This window comes from Cucurbita pepo, chromosome 18, assembly GCF_057944985.1.
Source record: "Cucurbita pepo subsp. pepo isolate OVF chromosome 18, ASM5794498v1, whole genome shotgun sequence".
In the NCBI taxonomy this organism is placed as follows: Eukaryota; Viridiplantae; Streptophyta; class Magnoliopsida; order Cucurbitales; family Cucurbitaceae; genus Cucurbita; species Cucurbita pepo.
The window spans coordinates 6589222-6610672 of NC_141815.1; the positions used below are offsets into that span (position 1 = coordinate 6589222).

The 21451-nt window shown below is 36.8% G+C and overlaps 3 protein-coding genes and 7 non-coding genes across 10 annotated transcripts; 9 read left to right on the top strand and 1 right to left on the bottom strand.

Annotated features, from left to right (window-relative positions):
• Positions 1–2367: 2367 nt before the first annotated feature.
• LOC111780493 (Pentatricopeptide repeat (PPR) superfamily protein) lies at positions 2368–4074 on the top strand. Its single transcript, XM_023660913.2, has one exon. The coding sequence runs from the start codon at positions 2390–2392 to the stop codon at positions 3791–3793; it is 1404 nt and encodes a 467-aa protein (XP_023516681.2). The 5' UTR covers positions 2368–2389; the 3' UTR covers positions 3794–4074.
• A 1558-nt stretch (positions 4075–5632) lies between these two features.
• Positions 5633–8008, top strand: LOC111780720 (Pentatricopeptide repeat (PPR) superfamily protein). The gene is made up of 2 exons (XM_023661201.2): positions 5633–5765; positions 6076–8008. The coding sequence occupies exon 2, from the start codon at positions 6193–6195 to the stop codon at positions 7975–7977; it is 1785 nt and encodes a 594-aa protein (XP_023516969.2). The 5' UTR covers positions 5633–5765; positions 6076–6192; the 3' UTR covers positions 7978–8008.
• A 1568-nt stretch (positions 8009–9576) lies between these two features.
• LOC111779546 (Pentatricopeptide repeat (PPR-like) superfamily protein) lies at positions 9577–11682 on the bottom strand. Its single transcript, XM_023659607.2, has one exon. It carries the CDS (start codon positions 11490–11492, stop codon positions 9780–9782), a length of 1713 nt encoding a protein of 570 aa, XP_023515375.2. The 5' UTR covers positions 11493–11682; the 3' UTR covers positions 9577–9779.
• A 2502-nt stretch (positions 11683–14184) lies between these two features.
• On the top strand, positions 14185–14258 carry TRNAT-AGU (transfer RNA threonine (anticodon AGU)). Its single transcript has one exon. It is a non-coding gene; the product is annotated as a tRNA-Thr (tRNA).
• Positions 14259–14357: 99 nt separating this feature from the next.
• TRNAT-AGU (transfer RNA threonine (anticodon AGU)) lies at positions 14358–14431 on the top strand. Its single transcript has one exon. It is a non-coding gene; the product is annotated as a tRNA-Thr (tRNA).
• Positions 14432–14851: 420 nt separating this feature from the next.
• Positions 14852–14925, top strand: TRNAT-CGU (transfer RNA threonine (anticodon CGU)). The gene has a single exon. It is a non-coding gene; the product is annotated as a tRNA-Thr (tRNA).
• A 3472-nt stretch (positions 14926–18397) lies between these two features.
• TRNAT-CGU (transfer RNA threonine (anticodon CGU)) lies at positions 18398–18471 on the top strand. Its single transcript has one exon. It is a non-coding gene; the product is annotated as a tRNA-Thr (tRNA).
• A 134-nt stretch (positions 18472–18605) lies between these two features.
• TRNAT-UGU (transfer RNA threonine (anticodon UGU)) lies at positions 18606–18679 on the top strand. Its single transcript has one exon. It is a non-coding gene; the product is annotated as a tRNA-Thr (tRNA).
• Positions 18680–20914: 2235 nt separating this feature from the next.
• TRNAT-AGU (transfer RNA threonine (anticodon AGU)) lies at positions 20915–20988 on the top strand. The gene has a single exon. It is a non-coding gene; the product is annotated as a tRNA-Thr (tRNA).
• Positions 20989–21214: 226 nt separating this feature from the next.
• Positions 21215–21288, top strand: TRNAT-CGU (transfer RNA threonine (anticodon CGU)). Its single transcript has one exon. It is a non-coding gene; the product is annotated as a tRNA-Thr (tRNA).
• The last annotated feature ends 163 nt before the right edge of the window (positions 21289–21451 follow it).

The following is a 21451-nucleotide window of genomic DNA, read 5'->3' on the forward strand; positions in this document are numbered from 1 at the left end:
TTAGAAGCCCAGTGACGAGAACTTATACTCAAAGTGAATCTAACATGTTATTAGAGTCACGCCCTAATAAGGCAAAGTATGCTTGCATGCTAATATGTAATTAATAATCCTATAAGTATTACTCGAGAAAGCCTGAATGGCTATTTACTTGAGTGACGTGTGCTTTCTCGAGCTTGTTTTTCACTGGCTAGGACCTTCAAATTTTGGTAGACAACACGAGTTCAATCACCTGCGAACAAAATTTACTTAATTTTCGAGCTCTAAAATACTCTTATATTAATATAAAAAATACTCAACTCGATAAGTTACAAGGTGAGCGTGGATCAAACACGCAACGTTCAGATTGACGCTCTCCCAACTGAGTTATACTTGCATAAACCTAAATTAACGAAACTATTTTTGAGCTCTTAAATTAACATAAAAAAAATACTCAACTCGTTAAATATTATAAAGTTTTTAGGTTTTGTAAAATGTGCCATGAGCGTGGATCAAACACATGACCTTTAGATCTTCCGTTTAAGACACTCAACTAAGCTATAACCCTAGAGTAACATAGTCAACCCTACTGAGCTATCCCCACATAACCCTAAGGCAACATAACGAGCAAGTACGAAACTATTTTCGAGCTCTTAAGTACTCTTAAATTAATATAAAAAAAATTAATCAACTCGTTAAATTACAATATCTTTAGTTTTTAAAATGTACCATGAGCGAGCGTGGATTGAACACACGACTTTCAAATCTTCAATTTAATGCTCTCCCAACTAAGCTATCCCCACATGACCCTGAAGTAACATAACCAACCAGTACGAAACTATTTTCGAGCTCTTAAATTAACTTTGACGCTCTCCCAATTGAGCTACTTTAGTTTTTGTAAAACGTACAAAAAGCGTGGATCAAACACGTGACCTTCAGATATTCAGTTTACCGCTCTCCCCGCACAACCTTAAAGTAACATAGCCTACCTATAAGAAACTATTTTCGAGCTCTTAAATTAATATAAAAAGTACCTAAACTCGTTAAGTTAAATTACAAAGTTATTAGTTTTTGTAAAATGTGCAGTGAATATGGATCAAACACTTACCTTCAAATCTTCAGTCTGGCGCTCTCCAACTGAGCTATCCCCACACAACCATAAAGTAACATAGTCCGTCATTACAAAACTATTTTCGAACTCTTAAATACTCTTAAATTAATATATATAACTCTACTAATGGTTAATTTATGAAGACTCGCGGTGTGACACAATGCTTCAACTCAGTAACTTCATCTTTGGTGAAACCTTATATCAACGTGTTTGGTGCGTTCATGCATGTTTGGATTCTTGGATATCTTAATGGTAGAAACTGTTATCACATAACATAGTGATACACTTGTCTTGAAAACGACAAAAATTTCCAAAACTCCCTCGTCAGATAGCTGCCACAGACTGTGCTTCAGCAGTGGACAAAGTAACTACAGGTTGGGTTTTGAAGGACCAAGACACAACTCCTTCGTTGACAAAAACACATAATCATAAGTGTTTTTCCTGTCATCTACATCTCCTACAAAATCACTGTCAGTATATGCTATCAACTCAACATGCTCTCATCATTACTAGTAAAAATTAGATCGTCAACATACAGGCTAACAATCGTCAACATTCGGGGCCCTGTTAGGAATCACGACTCTCCACAATGATATGATATTGTCCACTTTGAGCATAAGCTCTCATGGCTTTGTTTTGGGCTTCCCCAAGAGGTCTCGTACCAATGGAGATAGTATTCCTCACTTATAAACCCATGATCTTCCACTAAATTAACCAACGTGGGACTCACTCCCAATAATCCTCAACAATCCTCCTCTCGAACAAAGTACGGTATAAGCCTCCCCTGAGGAGCTTTTGAATAACCTCCCCTTAATCGAGGGTCGACTCCATTCTCTGGAGCCCTCGAACAAAAGTACACCCTTTGTTCGACACTCTAGTCACTTTTGTTCGATATTTGAGGATTCTATTGACATGGCTAAGTTTAAGGCATGACACTGATACCAAATGTTAGAAATAGAGAGAAGGAATCCTCAACAGGCCCAGCGTCCTTGCTAACACACCGCCTCGTGTCTACCCCTCTTTGAGGAATAGTGAGAAGGCTGACACATCGTCCGATGTCTAGTTTTGATACTATTTGTAACGACTCAAACTCACCGTTAGCAGATATTGTCATCTTTGACATTTCCCTCTCGGGCTTCCCTCAAGGCTTTAAAACACGTCTGGCCCGGAAAGTTTCCGTATCCTTAAAGTGTGTTTTGTTCTCCTCCCGGGGTGATAGCTCACTAAAAAATAAATAAAAAAATAAAAAAGAAACGGCGAACAAAAAGGGAATTACACAAAATTCATCCCATTTCATCTCAAATGTTCCATTTCAAAATTTTCACAACCCAATTCAGGATCATCCCCAAGCTCCACAGAATCGCAGCCGCAATACGATTCCACGACATTTTTCTCATCCGCCATTTCAGTACCTCAAATTCCTCCTCCAATGTCTCCGGCAAGCCTTCCAAAGACGACTATTTCGCCGCAATCCACCATATCTCCAACATTGTCCGCCGCGACTTCTACCTGGAGCGCACTCTCAACAAGCTCCGAATCTCCAACCTCAATTCCGAGCTCGTTTTCAGAGTCCTTCGTGCTTGCTCCAACTCAGGTACTGAATCCTTCCGTTTCTTCAACTGGGCGTGCTCTAACAACCCCTCTTACCAACCTACTACGCTTGAATTCGAAGAGCTCGTCAAAACCCTAGCTCGGACCAAAAAGTATACGACGATGTGGAAAGTTCTTCACCAGATGAAGACTCAGAATCTCAAAATTTCACCAGAAACAATATCGTTCGTCATCGAAGAGTATGGTAAGCAAGGCCTTGTCGATGGTGCGGTTACGATCTTCAATCAATGTTCTAAATCTATCGATTGTCCACAAACGGTTGAGGTATATAACGCATTACTTTTTGCACTTTGTGAGATTAAGATGTTTCATGGAGCTTATGCGTTGATTAGGAGAATGATTAGAAAAGGGGTAACACCTGATAAAAAGACCTATGGAATTCTTGTAACTGGGTGGTGTTCATCAGGGAAGATGAAGGAAGCTCAGCAGTTCTTGGAGGAAATGAGCCAAAAGGGGTTCAATCCTCCTTTGAGAGGTCGTGATCTTTTGGTTGAAGGATTGTTGAATGCAGGGTATTTAGAATCTGCCAAGAACATGGTTAGGAAAATGATTAAAGAAGGATCCGTGCCTGATTTAGGGACTTTTAATTCTCTGATTAATGTTATATGTAGCTCTGGAGAAGTTGATTTTTGCATCAATATTTATCATGAGGTGTGCAAATTGGGACTTTGTCCTGATATAAACACTTACAAGATTTTGATTCCAGCAACTTCGAAAGTAGGTCGGATCGATGAAGCATTCAGGCTTTTGAATTACTGTATTGAGGATGGACATATACCATTTCCAAGTCTTTATGGGCCAATAATTAAGGGAATGTGTAAAAGGGGTCAGTTTGATGATGCATTTTGCTTTTTCAGTGATATGAAACTTAAGGGGCATCCACCGAATCGGCCGGTGTACACAATGTTGATAACGATGTGTGGACGAGGAGGGAGATTTGTTGATGCTGCTAATTACTTGATGGAAATGGCTGAGTTTGGTTTACCACCAATTTCGAGGTGCTTTGATATGGTTACTGATGGATTGAAGAGCTGTGGAAAGCATGATTTAGCTAAGAAAATTGAGCAGCTTGAAGTTTCTATTAGAGGTACTTGATCTTGTAGTCAAATAATGAACAAACACTTTTTTTGCTTGAAGGATGCGGTTTAAAGGGATAGGGATCGCGATCGTCCCGGATTGTGGCTGAGACTACTTATATCTAGGTATCATATACAACTTCTAATGCTTCCTTTATAATATATCGAATTGTTTGCTACATGATTTGCTTGGTTATCTAAACCTGTCTTGATATGAATCAAGAGACATCAATCATACAATATACTTCAATGAAGATGTGAAGAAAATGCTGTTGAAATTATCAAAAGATATTTCAGTTCATGCCACATTGAAGAAGAATGAAACCATTCAATCAAGAATGCATAAACAAGAACCCAACAGTTGTACACCGACTTAACTACAATTCAAGTTCATATTTACTTACCCTAGTTGTGGCAAGGTGTTACATCGAGTTAGGCCACAAGGATGTATGAGTCTCAACTTAGCACAATCTATAAGACCTAAACCTAATTTATTACCAAACCGAGACCAAAGAATGAGATACAAAAAATAAATAAATAAAGGATCAATAACCCGATAATACATAGAATTGACGCATTTATATGATCCTCTTCTACCATCGTACAACTCTCTAACGCTTTTCCACCTCGACCAATAATCCATAGTCACTTGAAAGAGAAAAGTAGTATCTGGAGAGTGTATCTGTAGAATATAAACATACTCAATAAACGACCAACTTAAGGATCTAGTCGCATCCTTGACTTGGTAAGTTACCACGAATTTTATTTGTAGGCTCTAGAAAGTTCAAGCCTAGGATACGTAACTTCCCTTATCTAGGAACGTAAGACCTAACATAATACCTTACTACTCTTATAACATCTATTATAACTATACAAAAATATTTCAAAAGTCCCCGACTTTTAACCACTCTTGTTAGGACCAAAGTTATAAAAGATTTATTTACAGTATTATTAATTTTATTGGTTAACTATCCTATCCCTTATTTCGGGTAGTAATAGAATTAAAATATTTTCCTCATTACTTTATATAGTTCATGTATTTAAATATAAATGTTATATTTAGAAATGGATTGGTCCAATTTTTGGACCAACTCAAAAAGTTCAGGTCGATTGGATTGAAGGAATTTTTTTGGACCAACACAAAAGTTTGGGTTAGCTAGATCGGCAACCCAACCCAACCCAAATTTTTTAATTTGGGTTGTTAAAAAATTTAAACTTTTATTTATTCACAATTCATAATTATTCAATACGATATTAAAATTTCAGAAACAAACACAAATCAATTTATAATCATTTAAACAAATCAGTTCAATGTTCAAATATTGTCGGCTACTTTACGAAAAATATAAGAATAGATCTTAAAATAAAAAAAAATAATAATTAAATCATTTATATCAAAAAAAAAAAAATGAGTATATTTTACTTATAATGAAAATAAGTATTAATATCACCGAAGTTGGAGAACCCTAAACTATTTAAAAAATAAATTGTGATATAATAGATAATAAATAATTTGAAACTTAGTTATTTTAAAACGAGAAAGATTTAATGAAACTAATTTACTACCTATCTGTCCACCGAACCGAACTTTTAAAATAATAAAAAAATTCTTCCACCTGTAGATTCATACGCTACACCTAAAAAAATCGTAAAAGGAGGATAGATAGAAGTTCCCGAATTTGAAAAGTTTATGAAATTAAAAAATATTAAAAAAACAATTAACTCAACTCAAAATGATAACCCATCGACTATAATTCGGGTTGGGTTAGTTCGGGTCGTAGGTTCAATGTATATATATATATAAATAAATAAATAAAGTAAAACAAAAACGATAGCGGGGGCGACTCATAGATATTTACGAAGGGTTTAAATGTAGAAGGTTCAAAAACCCTAGTTATTAACGCCCCTCGTCAAACTTTATCAGCAGCCTTCGAAATTCAAAAACAAGCTTCTGTTCATCGCTATCTCGGCTAAATTCTTCGAACAACTCGGTATGTTTCTTGAATCCTCAAGTTCTTCTTGTTATATTGCTTCATTTTATAGGTTTTTTTTTCTCCTCTTTTTAGTCTACAAATTCAAGTTTCATGAAGTTTTCCACTGCTATTGGTTTTCTCGTATCTGATTTTCTGAGAATTTGCTGTTGTTGTTGAATTATCCATTATCTTTATCATAACTTTATGATTCTTTGGCACTGAGTTTCCTTGCTTCAATTTTGTGCAATTCGCTTTGTTTGTGGTTGTTATGTGCATTTCATCTTTTTCATTTCTTGAGTTTTGAAACTCTGAACCTGCGTATGTGCAGAAGGAAGTGAGTTATTTCTGCTAAGTACCAATTCTTCATTGGAATTTGTTACTCGGTATTCGTTATATCCTCCATTTGAGAGCTTTGAAGCACTTCGCTTCTCTTTTTGAGTTTGTTATGGCGTATACATTGACCGTTCAGAATTATATGGTAACACTTAATGGTATCCATGAATCTTTCAAGCAAGAGTATGTTAGTACTGGTAGTGGCCAATGCTTGATGGAAAAAGAAAAACCATTTTCTGTACACTTGAGTTGTTTGTGCAAGTCTAGTTGCAGTAGTTCATATAGCTATCATTGGAGTGCAACTCCTGGTTTAGGAAGAAAACAACGGGTTTTGCGTTGTAAAGGAGTGCAGAGTAGTGTTTGCATTGATAGAGTTGATGATGCATACAAAGATGAATTGACTTTGAATGGTCATGAGACAGAGGCTGGGAGAAATTTTGTTGAGAAAGTGACTAAAAAGAAGCTTAGTTCTCATAATGGTTCATCGGTGTATATGGATGGACCCTTTATTGGAAATGATGAAGAAACTAACAATATGATTCTACAAAAATTCTGCACCATGGGGAAGTTAATGGAATCATCTAGGTTAGTCGATATTATGGCTTGTCGAAACCAGATTCCAGACTTCCATTGTTGTGTAAAATTGATTCGTGGGCTTGTGAAGATTGATGGAATGGATAAAGCTGTACAAGTCCTGAAAATCATGGTGATGTCTGGTGGTGTTCCAGATGTTATTACGTACAACATGGTGATCGGTGGTTTATGCAAGAAAGGACATTTGGAATCTGCCCTCGAGCTCTTGGATGACATGAGTTTGAGTGGCTGCCCCCCAGATGTGGTTACATATAATGCAGTAATCCGCCACATGTTTGACAATGGATGTTTCGATCAGGCTGTTGAATTTTGGAAGGAACAGGTCAGGAAAGGAACTCCTCCTTATTTAATTACTTACACAATCCTCATTGAACTAGTCTGCAAGCACCTTGGAACGGTTCGTGCTATTGAAGTATTGGAAGAAATGGCCAATGTGGGCTGTTATCCTGATATTGTCACATACAATTCCTTGATCAACGTAACCTGCAAACAGGGAAAATATGAAGATGTAACTTTAGTTATAGATAACCTTCTTTTCCATGGAATGGTACCCGATGATGTGACTTACAACACCCTTCTCCATTCACTTTCGAGGCGTGGGAGTTGGGATGAAGTTTATGAACTCTTAACAATCATGAATAACAATTTGCAGCCTCCAACAGTCGTCACTTACAACGTCTTGATCAATGGTCTGTGTAAAAATGGACGTTTAGATTGTGCCATCAACTTCCTCAATCAAATGTTTACCTACAATCGTCTGCCTGACATTATAACTTACAACACTCTACTTGATGCCCTTAGCAAGGAGGATATGGTAGATGAGGCTTTTCAATTGCTTCATCTTTTAATTGGCACAAACTGTTCTCCTAGTTTAATTTCCTACAATACTGTGCTGAATGGATTATCGAAAAAGGGCTACGTCGATGAAGCAACGAGTTTATACAACCAAATGATACAAAATGGGATCCTGCCAGATGACACCACCCAACGTTCTCTAATTTGCGGATTTTGTCGATCGAACAAATTTGAAGAAGCTGTGGAGATAGTGAAAGGATTTCTTAAGGAAGGATACAGAGTCAATAGTCGTTCTTACAGATATCTGGTTCATGAACTGTGCATAAATAAGAAGGTGGATCTTGCAATACAAGTTCTGGAAATGATGTTATCAAGTCGATGTAAACCGAACGAGAGAATCTATTCAACTATAATTAACAGCATAGCGTCTGCTGGTTTAAAGGAACAGGCTGACGAGTTACGTCAGAAGTTGATAGAATGGAAGGTTTTAGGCAAGGAAGCAGTTTAAAACCAAGCTTCTTTTTTTGTTTTTTTGGAAAGTTCATACCTCATGTGATGCTCTACATGAGATTTAGGCACAGTGGTTCCTCCTGGGAAGTTGTACAGTCTGGTTTAAGTTGTTAGCAAGGTGAATCCATGAATCTTTGCTTCCTCCTTCCATGGAAGATGCCCGTTTTCTACTTCTAAAAAAGCTTGTTTCCAAGTTACTTGCATTGATTGAACTGAATTTTCTATGATCAGAAAGTCTTTTGGTGCTTGCAGCAGGCTTAACATCATCTGTAAGTAAGTCTCGACCTTCTTCACTAGAAGAAATGCAGTTATATTGATTTTGATATCTATGATAACCTTGATCTTACTTGAATCGAATTTGTTCTATAGGTTATACAACTCCGTCCGAGTGTTCTAAGATAATGCCATTTCCATCAAGAACGAAGACAGGTAGTTTCGTGCCTCTTAGATAACGAGTTCCTATAGTTGTCGTCCTATCATGAAAGTTTTTAAATATGTCAAATAGACCCTTTCAAGTTCTATTGGGGGAAAAAAAAAGGAAGCATTTTTATCCTTTGATGTCATTTCTCACTCGATATTGATAATTTGATTGAACTTTAAGTAATAATTAATAATAATATTAAAAACTTGAAGCTACTCACAAGATTGCCCACAAGAGAGGAGAAAAAAAAATTAAAAACTTATGTACGTGTACACAAATGATCTCGACAAGAAAATGATATATGGATGACCTGAAACTTTTGTACTCGAATGAAATTTGAACTTTTTTTCTGAACATATTTTTGTAACATTTTGTTTGCGTCATCGACCTTTTTCCTCGCACACATTTTCTGGCATTTTCTGGAGGCCGTGTGTGAGAGGGGGAGTTTAGAGAGAACATTGATTAAGAGAGGAGAAAGAAACCATATAATTCGATCAATCAAACTCAATATCCAATCTAATATGAACTAACATGAAATTAGTTTTGGTTCAAGTAAATTAAAATATTTTGAGTTGAGTTGGTTTATACGAATTTTTTATTTTTATTTTTTTTATATTTTCTTAAAAGATTTTCCAACAAATTTTAAAAATAATTTTAACTATTCGTAAGGTAATTTTTAATATTTGTTCAAAATTGAGTCGTAAATCCTAGTGAAATATTTGAAAATAAAGAAATAAATGTTTTTACATTTCACATTTTATATTTAATAAAAAATTGAATAAACTCGATTAATCGAACCAACCCGACTAAAAAAATTTAATCATGCCAAAGGATTAGAGGGCGCAAGAATAGAGTTCTTTTTAGGTTTGAGAGTTAAGTTCTTCCATTTGCAAATTCTTCAATTACAAATTCTTGTGTTTAAAACTTGTTTAGTCAATTTAAATCTAAAAGTTTTGTTATTCAAAAAGGTTATTCAATCAAATTTTTCGTAATTACATAACACATCTGGATTTAAAAAATTTACAACCTAAACCGTTGAATTTGGTCTAAAAAAAAATGTCCAAATCCGATTCAACTCAATCCAGGAACACCCCTAATATCCAAAAGAAATTGGAAAGATTAGAAGATCATATTTTGATATACCGAATCCCGCCACGTCTGCACGGGCGGAAGAGATGAACAAAAGATAATGATATTAGGGCCCAAAAAATTATCATCCAACTAATATCTCTCTAAGAACGTAAATAGAAGCTGCATGAGCTAATAACTCACCGAGCTCAACAGAAACAAAATCAGCATCATTTTCCTTTTCAAAGTAATACACAAGAGATGCCCAAAAGCTAACACTTTTTGTAGTCAACATCACAGTTCTTGCTCTCTCATAAACTTAGCCCTTTATAAACCTCAAGCATTGGAAATATCTTGTTCAAACGCTTGGATGATTCCTCACAAATAACTCCCATTCTGTACAGAGAGTTAGCCAACTCCATAGCCTCCGCTCGCCACCCAGCATACGCGATCCCCTCGATCAACAACACGTAACTAGTTTCGTTCGGTTGGCAACCCTTTTCCACCATTGTTGTTAGCAGCTCAATGCCTTCAAAAACCCTGTGTGCTTTACACAATCCTAGAAGAACAATGTTGAAACTTATCACTGTTGGTTGGAAGCTAGTAGCTTCCATGTCTACCAACAATCCTATAGCCTCATCCACCAACCCGTCCCGACACAAACACGAGATCAGTGAATTGTACGTTATCTCGTCGGCGTCGATCCCTTTTCCTATCATCTCTGATATCATCTCCAGAGCCTTGATCTTGTTCCCACAGCTCCAAAGTGCACTGAACATTGTGTTGTAGGAGCTCACATTTGGAGGGCAACCCACTTCATCAAGCTTTTCGAAGATGTCTAAAGCAAGATCAGCACTACCAAATTTACAAAGAGTAGCTAAGATTGAATTGTAGTTTACAATATCAGGCAAGCAACCATCAGAGACCATTTTATGCAAATACTCAATGGCTAAATCTAATCTGCCTTCTTTGCAGAAGGCAGATATCAAAGGATCATAGCTATATGCATCCGGGGTTAAGCCTTTCTCCTTCATTACCTTTAACACATTCACGGCTTCCTCGACTCGACCTTCACGACACAACGAACTAATCAAAATGCTATGAGTAACAACGTTCGGCTCACACCCACTTGAAACCATGTCTTTCATAAGCCTCTCCCCATCTCCCCACCTGCTTTTGTTAAGTAAAGAACGCAGCAGAATGTTGTATGATATCACATCTGGATTACACCCTCTAGCTAATAAATCCCTAACGAATTCCACAGCTTGATCCTCCATTCCTTCCTTACAAATACCCCTAATGATGGCATTGTACGTGTACCGATCGGGACGGAGTCCCCTCGACAGAAGCTCATCTAACAGCTTAAGAGCTTCCCTGATTCTACCGTCAAGAATGGTTGCTTCTATAAGAATTGTGTAAGTAATCACAGATGGCTCACACCCATCCTTCAAAAGCTCATCAAGAACTTCATAAGCAAGCTCAAGCTTCCCTCTACTACACAAACTCCCTATCAATATATTGTAAGTAACAACATCAGGGGAAAATCCCCTCCTGCGCATTCTATCGAACACCTTGTTTGCAGATTCAATTTGGTTAGCTTTACTAAACCCACTAATCATAGCATTGTAAGAATAAACATCAGGGTCACCATAAGTTTCCAAAATCTCCATAACCCTCATAGCTTTCTTTAAATTCCTCGAATTAAAGAACCCTTTAATGAGCTTCGTACAAAGAACAACATCAGGTTTAAAGCCTTTACTCACCACGCTTTCAAGAAAATACAGCGACTCGTTATGCTTCCCAGCTCTGCAGGATCTGTTGAGGAGTTTCATCAAATGGGTCTCTCTGTTATCGAGAATCGGGTCATGGGGTTCCCTGGTTTCTGCAGAAGATGCGCCATTCCTTAGATGGGTTTTGTTTGGAAATCTGCGAGTGAAGGAGCTGGAATGTGATTGAGGAATTGTGGGATTCGACAATGGGTTGATGAAATGGAGGCTCTGTGAGAGCAATTCAGATGAAAACATGCTCGTTAATGGCGTTTGCTACGCAATTTGGTGTTCATGGAAATGGAGCATTGTTCTTCGTTTGATAAAAGATTATGGAAAGGGTTACTTGTTCTTCAGCGCGAACACAAATGAGCTACAAAATATTGAAATCACGCTCAACCGGATTTTAGGGCTAATGCCATTGGATAAGGAATCCATCAGATATGTTCTCATCTCATCCAAATCCGTGCGTGTTTTTTATTTTTTCTTTTTTAATGAGATTTTTATGAAACTAAATAAATATTTGAGATAAAAAAAGATACTTTTATATATATATTTTTCGATTTAAATTTTCAATTCTCCCTACCCGAAAAGTTATATACGGTTAAATCTTTCCTCCAAAACGGGACCCGAAGTTTGAACGCACGTTGCCGACCGTAGGCAACGTGGTCCGAAGTTGGCTTGACTCACTCAGTGCTGAAGGTGAGTGCTGCGTGTCACGGTCCTTCATTTTTTACCGTGCGGCGTCGTGATCTTGACACGCTCATGACTAGCCTTAAGGGGAATTAAGCTCCATATATATATTTTTCGCCCCGGCTTTGTGGCTTTGTCGGACCTTAGACGAGGTTTGTCTTCGCCAATCGAACATCGCTTGTACGGAATCCAAGCTTGTTCAACCACACACGCTACCTGCGCGTGGATGTTCAAGCGTCTGCGACATATCTGACTTGCCACTACACTAGGCCAAGTAATTTGGCTCGACCTTGGCTCTGCTCGGGCCAAGGTCTCTCAATGCAACGTCGCATCTCATCTTGCCATCTTAATCCCCATCGACAGGGTGCATATTGTTAAATCCTTTCTTCAAAACGGGACCCGAGGTTTGAACGCACGTTGCCTGACCGTAAGCAACGTGGTCTGAAGTTAGCTTGACGCACTCAATGCTGCGCAATCGCAAAATCTGCTGCTAAGAAAGGGCCATTATGACGGTATCAAAGCCAAGTTACACTTTTTTGGTCGGGAACAAAATAGAAAAATAGAAAAGAAAATACCGAGCAACGTTGAGAAAATAAATAAATAATAGCAACAAACATAAAATAAAATATTGTTAGCGTCCCATTTTTCGAAATTTCAAATCACGGATCATTACGTACAGACTCTAAATTAAAAACGGACTCCACGAGAATTTTATGAATCATTTAAAACTTTTTGTAACAATTTACGGAACATATGTGAAGTTTAGAAAAGTCGGTCATAAAAAGAAATACATACGACAACTCAACCCTAATACATATCCTACATCTTTGTAGCTCGTTACACTTCCGTCTCGACCACACAATTTACATATCCTACAGCTCTGTAGCTCGTTAGACTTCCGTCTCGACCACACAATTTCAATCTCTTGATGAAAAATATAATAGTATCATGAGTATAAAAATATTCGGTAAGCAACCTACTTGTAGGCTTTATGTAGCTCTTACGTCTAAATTAGATTTGAGGATGCATTTCGACATTTATCTCAATTCATGATTAGACAACTTTTAGGTATTACAACTCAATCAAACGTATCTCGAGGCTCTAACATCACTCCATCCCGTCATCAAATCCTATTCGGCTCTTTCATTTTGTTGGATTTATTCAAACTCGTCCTTCTTAACTTCTTGAAACTTGAAAGACCAACAACAACTTTGGTCAGCGATTGCGCCAACGCCATTTAGTGTGCGGTCGTGGCGGCTCGTCTCTTCAGCATTCAACTTCTTCCTTTCATTTTCAGTTGCTCGATTTTTGTTTAGTTTTCGGTCGTATCGTAGCACCGCTATCATCTACATCTAGATCTACGTGCAACGAAGTACTGTCGCATAGATCGTTGTAAATCTGCTCTCAATCTCAATTCCAGTTTGGGTTTTCAATTTTCAATTTTGATTCATCGCAATTGCTCGAAGTTTGAACACGTGAATCGCGTTGAAGTTCCTTGTTTTTGGATTGGACCGATTCAATTGTTTGGTTGGTTTGGTCAAGTTCCGTTTAATCTTAGTTCAATTAGACTCGTTTAGTTCAACTATTTTTGTTGACAAGCTCTCACGAGTAGAAGTTCACAACTTATTCAGACTTAAGATTAAGTCACATAGGATGTTTATGATTTAAATATCATTTTCGTTCCTAAACATTTAAATTTGTTTTACTTTTATCCTTAAATTTTTTTAAAAAATATTAAAATATATCATTTTGGTCTTTTACTTTGGCCCGTTATATATCGTCGTCAATCTCACGATTTTAAATAAATGTGTGAGGTTTTCACACCCTTGGGGGCCAACGTCCTTGCTCGCACAACGCTCGGTGTCTAGCTATGATACTATTTGTAACAACTCAAGCCCATCGCTAGCAGATATTGTCTGCTTTGGCTTGTTACGTGTCTCCGTCAACCTCACAATTTTAAAATGCTTTCTTAGGCGACACATTTAGAAGAAATGTTTTGTTTCTCTCTCCAACCCATTTTGTCTTTTACATCCTCTTTCTTGTTTTCTTTATTAAAGTTTTGAAAGCATCAGTTTGGTGGTTCTAAAATTGGTATGTTTTTAATTTTATCGGGCTCTTGTAGCTTAGTTAGTTAGAGCACCTGTTTAGTAAGTGGGAGGTCTTGAGTTCAACTCTTAATAAGAGCATTGTTTTTGTAATTAATGTTTTTTTTTGTTTATTTGTCGTTCAACGTTCGATACATCATCTTCTTCAAGTGGCTCTTGTAGCTCAGTTGGTTAGAGCACTTGTTTAGTAAGTGGGAGGTCTTGAGTTCAACTCTCAACAAGAGCATTGTTGTTGTTTATAAATCTAACAAAAATGAATTATTTACCCTTTTTTTTTTTTTGTTTATTTGTCGTTCAACGTTCGATACATTGTCTTCTTCAAGTGGCTCTTGTAGCTCAGTTGGTTAGAGCACCCGTTTAGTAAGCGGGAGGTCTTGAGTTCAACTCTCAACAAGAGCATACATTATTTGTGTTTTTACCTTTTATAAAAAGTACATTATAACATTATTTAATTTTTCTCCTAATATAAATAGGTCTCTTAGGTACGTATTTCATAATACAATTTTACATATAATGTAAATGGTAGTCGTTTTTCCTTTCATAGAGTTAACATGGTATCATAAACTTAAGACATAGAGTGTTCGAGTATTTGCTTGTTTTCAATTACAATACATCATCTTTTTAATGTGAGCGGTTAAAGCACTTGTTTCGTAAGTGAGAGGTCTTGAGTTCAACTCTCGAGCATTATTGCATTAAAAAGTTTAAGAAATAGATTATTTACAATTTATAAAAAGTATAACATTAATTATTTTTCTCCTTAGGTATCGAGTATTTGTTTATTTGTCCTTTCAACATTCAATACATCCTCCTTTTCAAGTGGCTCTTGTAGTTTAGTTGGTTAGAGCACTTATTTCGTAAGCGAGAGGTCTTGAGTTCAATTCTCAACAAGAGCATAACTTAAATACTAAAAGATCGAGTACCAAAATGTAAATAAAAATAAAAAAAGTTTATTTTAGTTATTGATCATTAAAATAGTTTCATAATAATAATTTCATTAGCTTCGGAAGAATATAAGTTATCATGATATCAGAACCTTATTCGGGTTGCTGGGTCTCCAACTTAACTAACTTAAAATTTTATGGTCCAATTCTATGTACAATGTAAATTGTAGCAGTCTTCTGCATTCTCTTCCCCGTTTTTCTTATTAAAGTTTTCATGGTATCAGAGTCCTAAGATATAGTTGTTTGGATGTTTCTTTACTTGACGATTGTAGAATTGGTATTATTTTAAATTTCAAGTAGCTCTTGTAGCTCAGTTGGTTAGAGCACCTGTTTAGTAAGCGGGAGGTCTTGAGTTCAGTTGGTTAGAGCACTTGCCTTGTAAGCGAGAGGGAAGTTTATGAAATAGAATAGATCCTACCACACAACTAAGGTGGAATCATTCCAGGCGGTGATGCAAACCATGGTGGCCACGCAACAAGCCGGGTTCGCGCCTTGACAGAGGAGCGAATTGGCTACGGGATTTCAAGCAGTACGACCCACGTTCATTCATCGGTTCTAGAGAAGATCCCACAGAAGCTCAAATGTGAATCGCAACTTGGAAACCCCCTTTGAATTATTGAGATGTTCAAACGACCATAAGATATCATGCACATCATATATGTTACAAAAAGGTGCAGAAGTTTGGTGGTCAGATAATAAACGACCATAAGATATCATGCACATCATATATGTTACAAAAAGGTGCAGAAGTTTGGTGGTCAGATAATAAGAGTAATTAGACTTGGGACAAGTTTAAGAAGGCTTTTCTGAAACAATATTACCCAAAGGCAACTCGCGTCAAGAAACAACAAGAGTTCAACCATTTGATTCCAGGGTGGACGCTCAATAGATCGATACCACCAAGAGTTTATAATGTTGAAAAGGTTCATGCCGTAATTGGTAAATACTGAGGAAAAGATAACCGACCGCCGGCCTAGAGACCCCGCTATAATGATAGAGGTCCTGCTCAGCCCGTGGACAGAAACCCCAAGGATATTGTTTGACTCTGACTCTATGCATTTCTTAAGGTTCATGCCGTAATTGGTAAATACTGAGGAAAAGATAACCGACCGCCGGCCTAGAGACCCCGCTATAATGATATTATCAGTCAAGTTGGGTTCACAACAGAACCCTTATTGCATGTATTGTCTATTAGCATCCTAGTAGGGGTAAACCTAGTTACCGAAAATAGGGTAAAGGATAGACAAGTTTCATTCGATCTAGTATATCCTCTTGGAGTGCACCAGTGTTGTTTGTTGAAAAGAAAGACGACTCGATGCGTTTATGCTTCGACTATAGGGAACTAAACAAGAGAACAATAAATAACAAATATCCACTCCCACGCATCAAGGACCTATTCGACCAACTCTGAGAGGTGACGATATTTTCCAAAATAGACCTTCAATCAGGCTATCACCAGATTAAAATTAAGGACAAAGATGTACAAAAAACTGCCTTTCGAACCAAATATGGCCACTACAAGTTTGTAGTGATGTCATTTAGCCTCACCAACGCCCCAACGGTGTTCATGGAATTAATGAATCGACTATTCAAGAAGTGCCTAAACACGTTTGTGATCGTGTTCATAGATGACATCCTAATATACTTGAAAACAAATCAAGAACACCAAGAACACCTCCGAAAAGTCCTAACTATCTTAAGAGAAAACAAATTGTAAGCCAAATTCTCCAAATGTGAATTTTGGCTACAACAAGTTTCGTTCTTAGGACACGTAGTGTGATACGGAATCAACTCAATAGAAAGTATGAAACGGATTACCTTGATGATCAAGATCAAGAGTAAAGAAAACTTGTTTCTAAACTCATGATTCAAATCACTCCACAGGAGGTTTGATCAATACCAATTGAATGACTCTAGCATGCAAGTTCTAAACACAAGAATTTCCAAAGAAAATCTTAGTTCTCAACAAATCTAAAAAAATAGAAATTCTATTCTTTTTTAAATTCAAAATGTGGGGTCTCTCATCAAAGAAAAGAAGGCTTTGTATAGCCTTTACCACCTTAACCTATGAGACACATAACTCCAAAATTAAATTGGCTAGTAAATGAGAAATATCCATAATCTCCATATTAAAATGACTAGTTAATGGTAGAATATTAACTTATGTGAGTTACAATATAATCTTAACTTCTATATTAAAAACTAGCTTAAATATGACAAACAAATATTTAAATTATAATTAAATAGTGCAATGAATGAAATGTGCTTATTAGTCATCCTTGTACTAGTTCCATAAATTCGGCTGAGTACATTAAATGCAACTTAAAGTGCATTTAATGCATCTATTTCTTAGAAGCTCAACTTTGCACAACATATAAGGGAGGTCTCCAACGTCTTCTAGAATTTCCTTTGATGAGCTCACCATAACTTTAATATAAGTGTACAAGGTTTGTTATAGCTTCTTGGCTCTCATCCTTGTAATTGAACCTTGAAGTATGAAAATTCCTTGGTTGTGCTTCATATCATAGTGTCTAAAGATGGAATTTTAAATGGGAATGCCCAACTACGGTCATCGAGGTACGAATTTTCTTGGGGTTAGCAGGCTACTATCGAAGATTCGTCCAAGACTTCACTAAAATAGACTCGCCTCTTACACACTTGACAAAAAAGGATGTAGTTTTTATATGGGACGACGCATGTGAGGCTAGTTTCCAGAACCTAAAACAAAGAATAGTGTTCGCTCTAGTACTCATGGTCCCATAAAGCTCAGCGGGATACGTGATATACAACGACGCATCCAAAAAGGAACTAGGTTGTGTATTGATGCAACATTGTAAGGTTGTTGCGTATGTATAATGCCAATTGAAAGAATACGACAAAAACTATCCAACACACGAAGGTGGTTAAAATTGGTAAAAATTTGTGTAGTGTTCACATTAAAAATTTGCTTCGTTTTCCTTATTTTAATATCCAAAAAGGAACTAAAAGTGGTTTACTTTGATAATATTGGATTAGGTTAGAGTTTATTTGATTTGGGTTTATTGGGTAAAGATAAATTAATATTTTACTTATTTTTCTTGTTTGTATAAAGATGTCTCTTTGGTTTGTATATTCTGATCCAATTCTATGTACAATGTAAACCGTAGCAGTCTTTGGCATTCTCTTCTCCGTTTTCCTTATTAAAGTTCTCATGGTAGAGTCCTCAGATATGGTTGCTTAGGTGTTACTCGTTTGGCGATTCAAGAATTGACATGTTTTTAGTTTGAAGTATCTCTCGTAGTGTAGTTGGTTAGAGCACCTGTTTAGTAAGTGGGAGTTTTTGAGTTCAACTCTCAAAGTGTAAATATGTCTCTTTGGTGCGTATTTCATAATACAATATTATTATTTGTTGTTTCAATGTTCGATACATCCTTTTTTTCAAGTGGCTCTTGTAGCTCAGTTGGTTAGAGCACTTGTTTCGTAAGCGAGAGGTCTTGAGTTCAACTCTCAACAAGAGCATTGTGTTACAATCTAAAGTATTAAAATTAATTATTTTTCTTATAGTATAAATAGGTGAGAAAAATAGGTCTCTTAGGTATCGAGTATTTGTTTATTTGTGGTTTCAATGTTCAATACGTCCTCCTTTTCAAGTGGCTCTTGGAGCTCAGTTGGTTAGAGCACTTGCTTTGTAAGTGAGAGGTCTTGAGTTCAACTCTCAACAAGAGCCATTGTATTCACAATTTATAAAACGTACATTTTCAGCCTCCTGTATATAGGAGATGTGTACCTATGATTTATGGGGTCACGTCCTCGTATGTATAGATATAATCTTCTACGTTTAACACGCCCCTCACAGTGGCTTTGTCATGATTATCGGCATGTTTGATCCTCGGAAGATATGAGCCGCACATCAAGCTGACGAGTATCACGAACGAAATGATAATCAATCTCAACATGCTTTGCCCGTTGTCACACCATTGGCTAGGCGCTCGGACCTTCGAAATCTCGAGCTCACGCAAGAGGACTTGGATCCAGATTTAATTTGGCAGTGGCATCAGCAATCGCCTTGTATTCGGCCTCCTCACAGTGGCTTTGTCATGATTATCGGCGAGTTTGATCCTCGGAAGATATGAGCCGCACATCAAGCTCTGACGAAGTATCACGAACGAAATGATAATCAATCTTAACATGCTTTGCCCGTTGTCACACCATTGGCTAGGCGCTCAGACCTTCGAAATCTCGAGCTCACGCAAGAGGACTTGGATCCAGATTAATTTGGCAGTGGCATCAGCAACCGCCTTGTATTCGGCCTCCTTACTAGAACGAGAAACTGTCGATTGTGTCCTTGAACTCCGGGAGATAAGACTGCCACCAAAGAATTTCACATAGCCTCTAAGAAGACATTAATCAAATCAGTGCGCCCATATCAAATGCTGCCCAATGTTTAAAAGTCAGGGAGGACATGAACTAGTAGACTCTCTTGATACAGAAGAAGATATCAAAACCATGTCATGTGGGCACACACTTTTGAAGGTGATCATATTGGTTCCGGAGAATAAATCTTGAATGTATTTAAGCTATGTCAGAACAAGTCCTCAATCTCAAGAAAATTGAAGTATGGCAAACCTAAATCTCAAGAAAATAACTCGAAGTGTCAAGATCATTGACGACAAAATCATATCGAAACTATATAAGAAGTTTCTCAGTAGCCATAGAAGATGAGCTGATGATAATAATGTCATCAACATAGATGTAGAAATACATCCGAATGGCCACCTTATTAAAAATGAAAAGAGAGACATCAGCATTTGAAAGTGTAAAACCTAGTTGTAATAGTTTGGAGCTAAGGCGAGAAAACCAAGCACGCGGAGATTGTTTGAAGCCATAAAGTGACTTAAGCTTGCAGAGATAACCCGGACAAGCCATAAAGTGACTTAAGCTTGCAGAGATAACCAGGATGTTGAGAATCCACAAATCCAGGGGATTGCTTTATATAAACATCTTCATTAAGAAGGCCATGAGAAAAGCATTCTGAATATCAATCTACCAAATAGCCCAACCATGAGAAACAACAAGAGATAATAAGAGTCGAATGGTAGTGGGCTTAACAACCGAACTGAAGGTATCATCATAATCAACGCCATACTACTATTTAAACCCTTTAGCAACCAGGCGTGCTTTGTAGCGATCAATAGAGCCATCTGACTTTTGCTTGAGTTTGAAAAACCCATTGCAATTAATAACGTTAAGACCAACAGAGGAGGAACTAAGTGTCATGTCTTATTTTTTGCCTGAAATTCATCATTCATTGCCTGACACCAAAGGAGATGCTCCATATCAGTAATATGTGTGTGTAGGTTCAGAGGCAGAAGACCGAACGACGGAATATGAGGATCCAATTCATCCTTACCAAGAATCATATAGTTCATTAAGATATCAAAACATAAATAATAAAGTTATCATGGAATCAGAATCTTATTCGGGTCGTTAGGTCTCCAACCTAACTAACCTGAAATTTCAGAGTTATCCAAATAATTTTTTCAATCCAACTCGAGTACACTCCTACTTTTAATGTTATAAAATACATACTTGAAGTTATGTCATTAATTTATTAAATTAAAATAATAAATAAATATTTTTTAAAAGTTCAATAAGGTAAAATAAACATCAAAATCAATAATCAAGATAGAATTTACTTCGATAATGTTGGATTAGGTTAGGGTTTATTTGATTTGGGTTTATCTGGTAAAGATAAATTAATATTTTGCTTATTTTTCTGGTTTGTATAAAGATATCACTTTGGTTTGTATTTTATGATCCAATTCTATGTACAATGTAAACAGTAGCAGTCCTTTGCATTCTCTTCTTCGTTTTCCTTGTTAAAGTTTTCATGGTATCAGAGTACTAAGATATATTTCTTCATCTGGCGATTCTAGAATTGGTATTTTTTTAGTTTCAACTATCTCTCATAGCTCAGTTGGTTAGAGTACCTGTTTAGTAAGCGGGAGGTCTTGAGTTCAACTCTCAATGAGAGCATCATTGTCAAATCAATTACAAAAACACAATTTTAATTGTTTATTTGTCATTTCAATGTACAATACGTCCTCCTTTTCAAATGGCTTTTGTAGCTCAGTTGGTTAGAGTGCTTATTTTGTAAGCGAGAGGTCTTGTGTTCAACTCTCAACCAGAGCATTGTTGCATTAGGTATCGAATATTTGTTTATTTGTCGTTTCAACGTTCAATATGTCCTCTTTTTCAATTGGCTCTTGTAGCTCAGTTGGTTAGAGCACTTGTTTCGTAAGCGAGAGGTCTTGAGTTCAACTCTCAACAAGAGCATGAAGTACGTATAAGTACTTGAATGAATGGTACTACTATTGATTCGGTTGCTTGATTTTGTGCTTCAATCGAGTACCATACGGATGAGCAGGAAAGTGCACAACGCCATACTACTACTATTTAAATTCATCCTTCATTGCCTAACGCCAGAGGGGATGCTCCA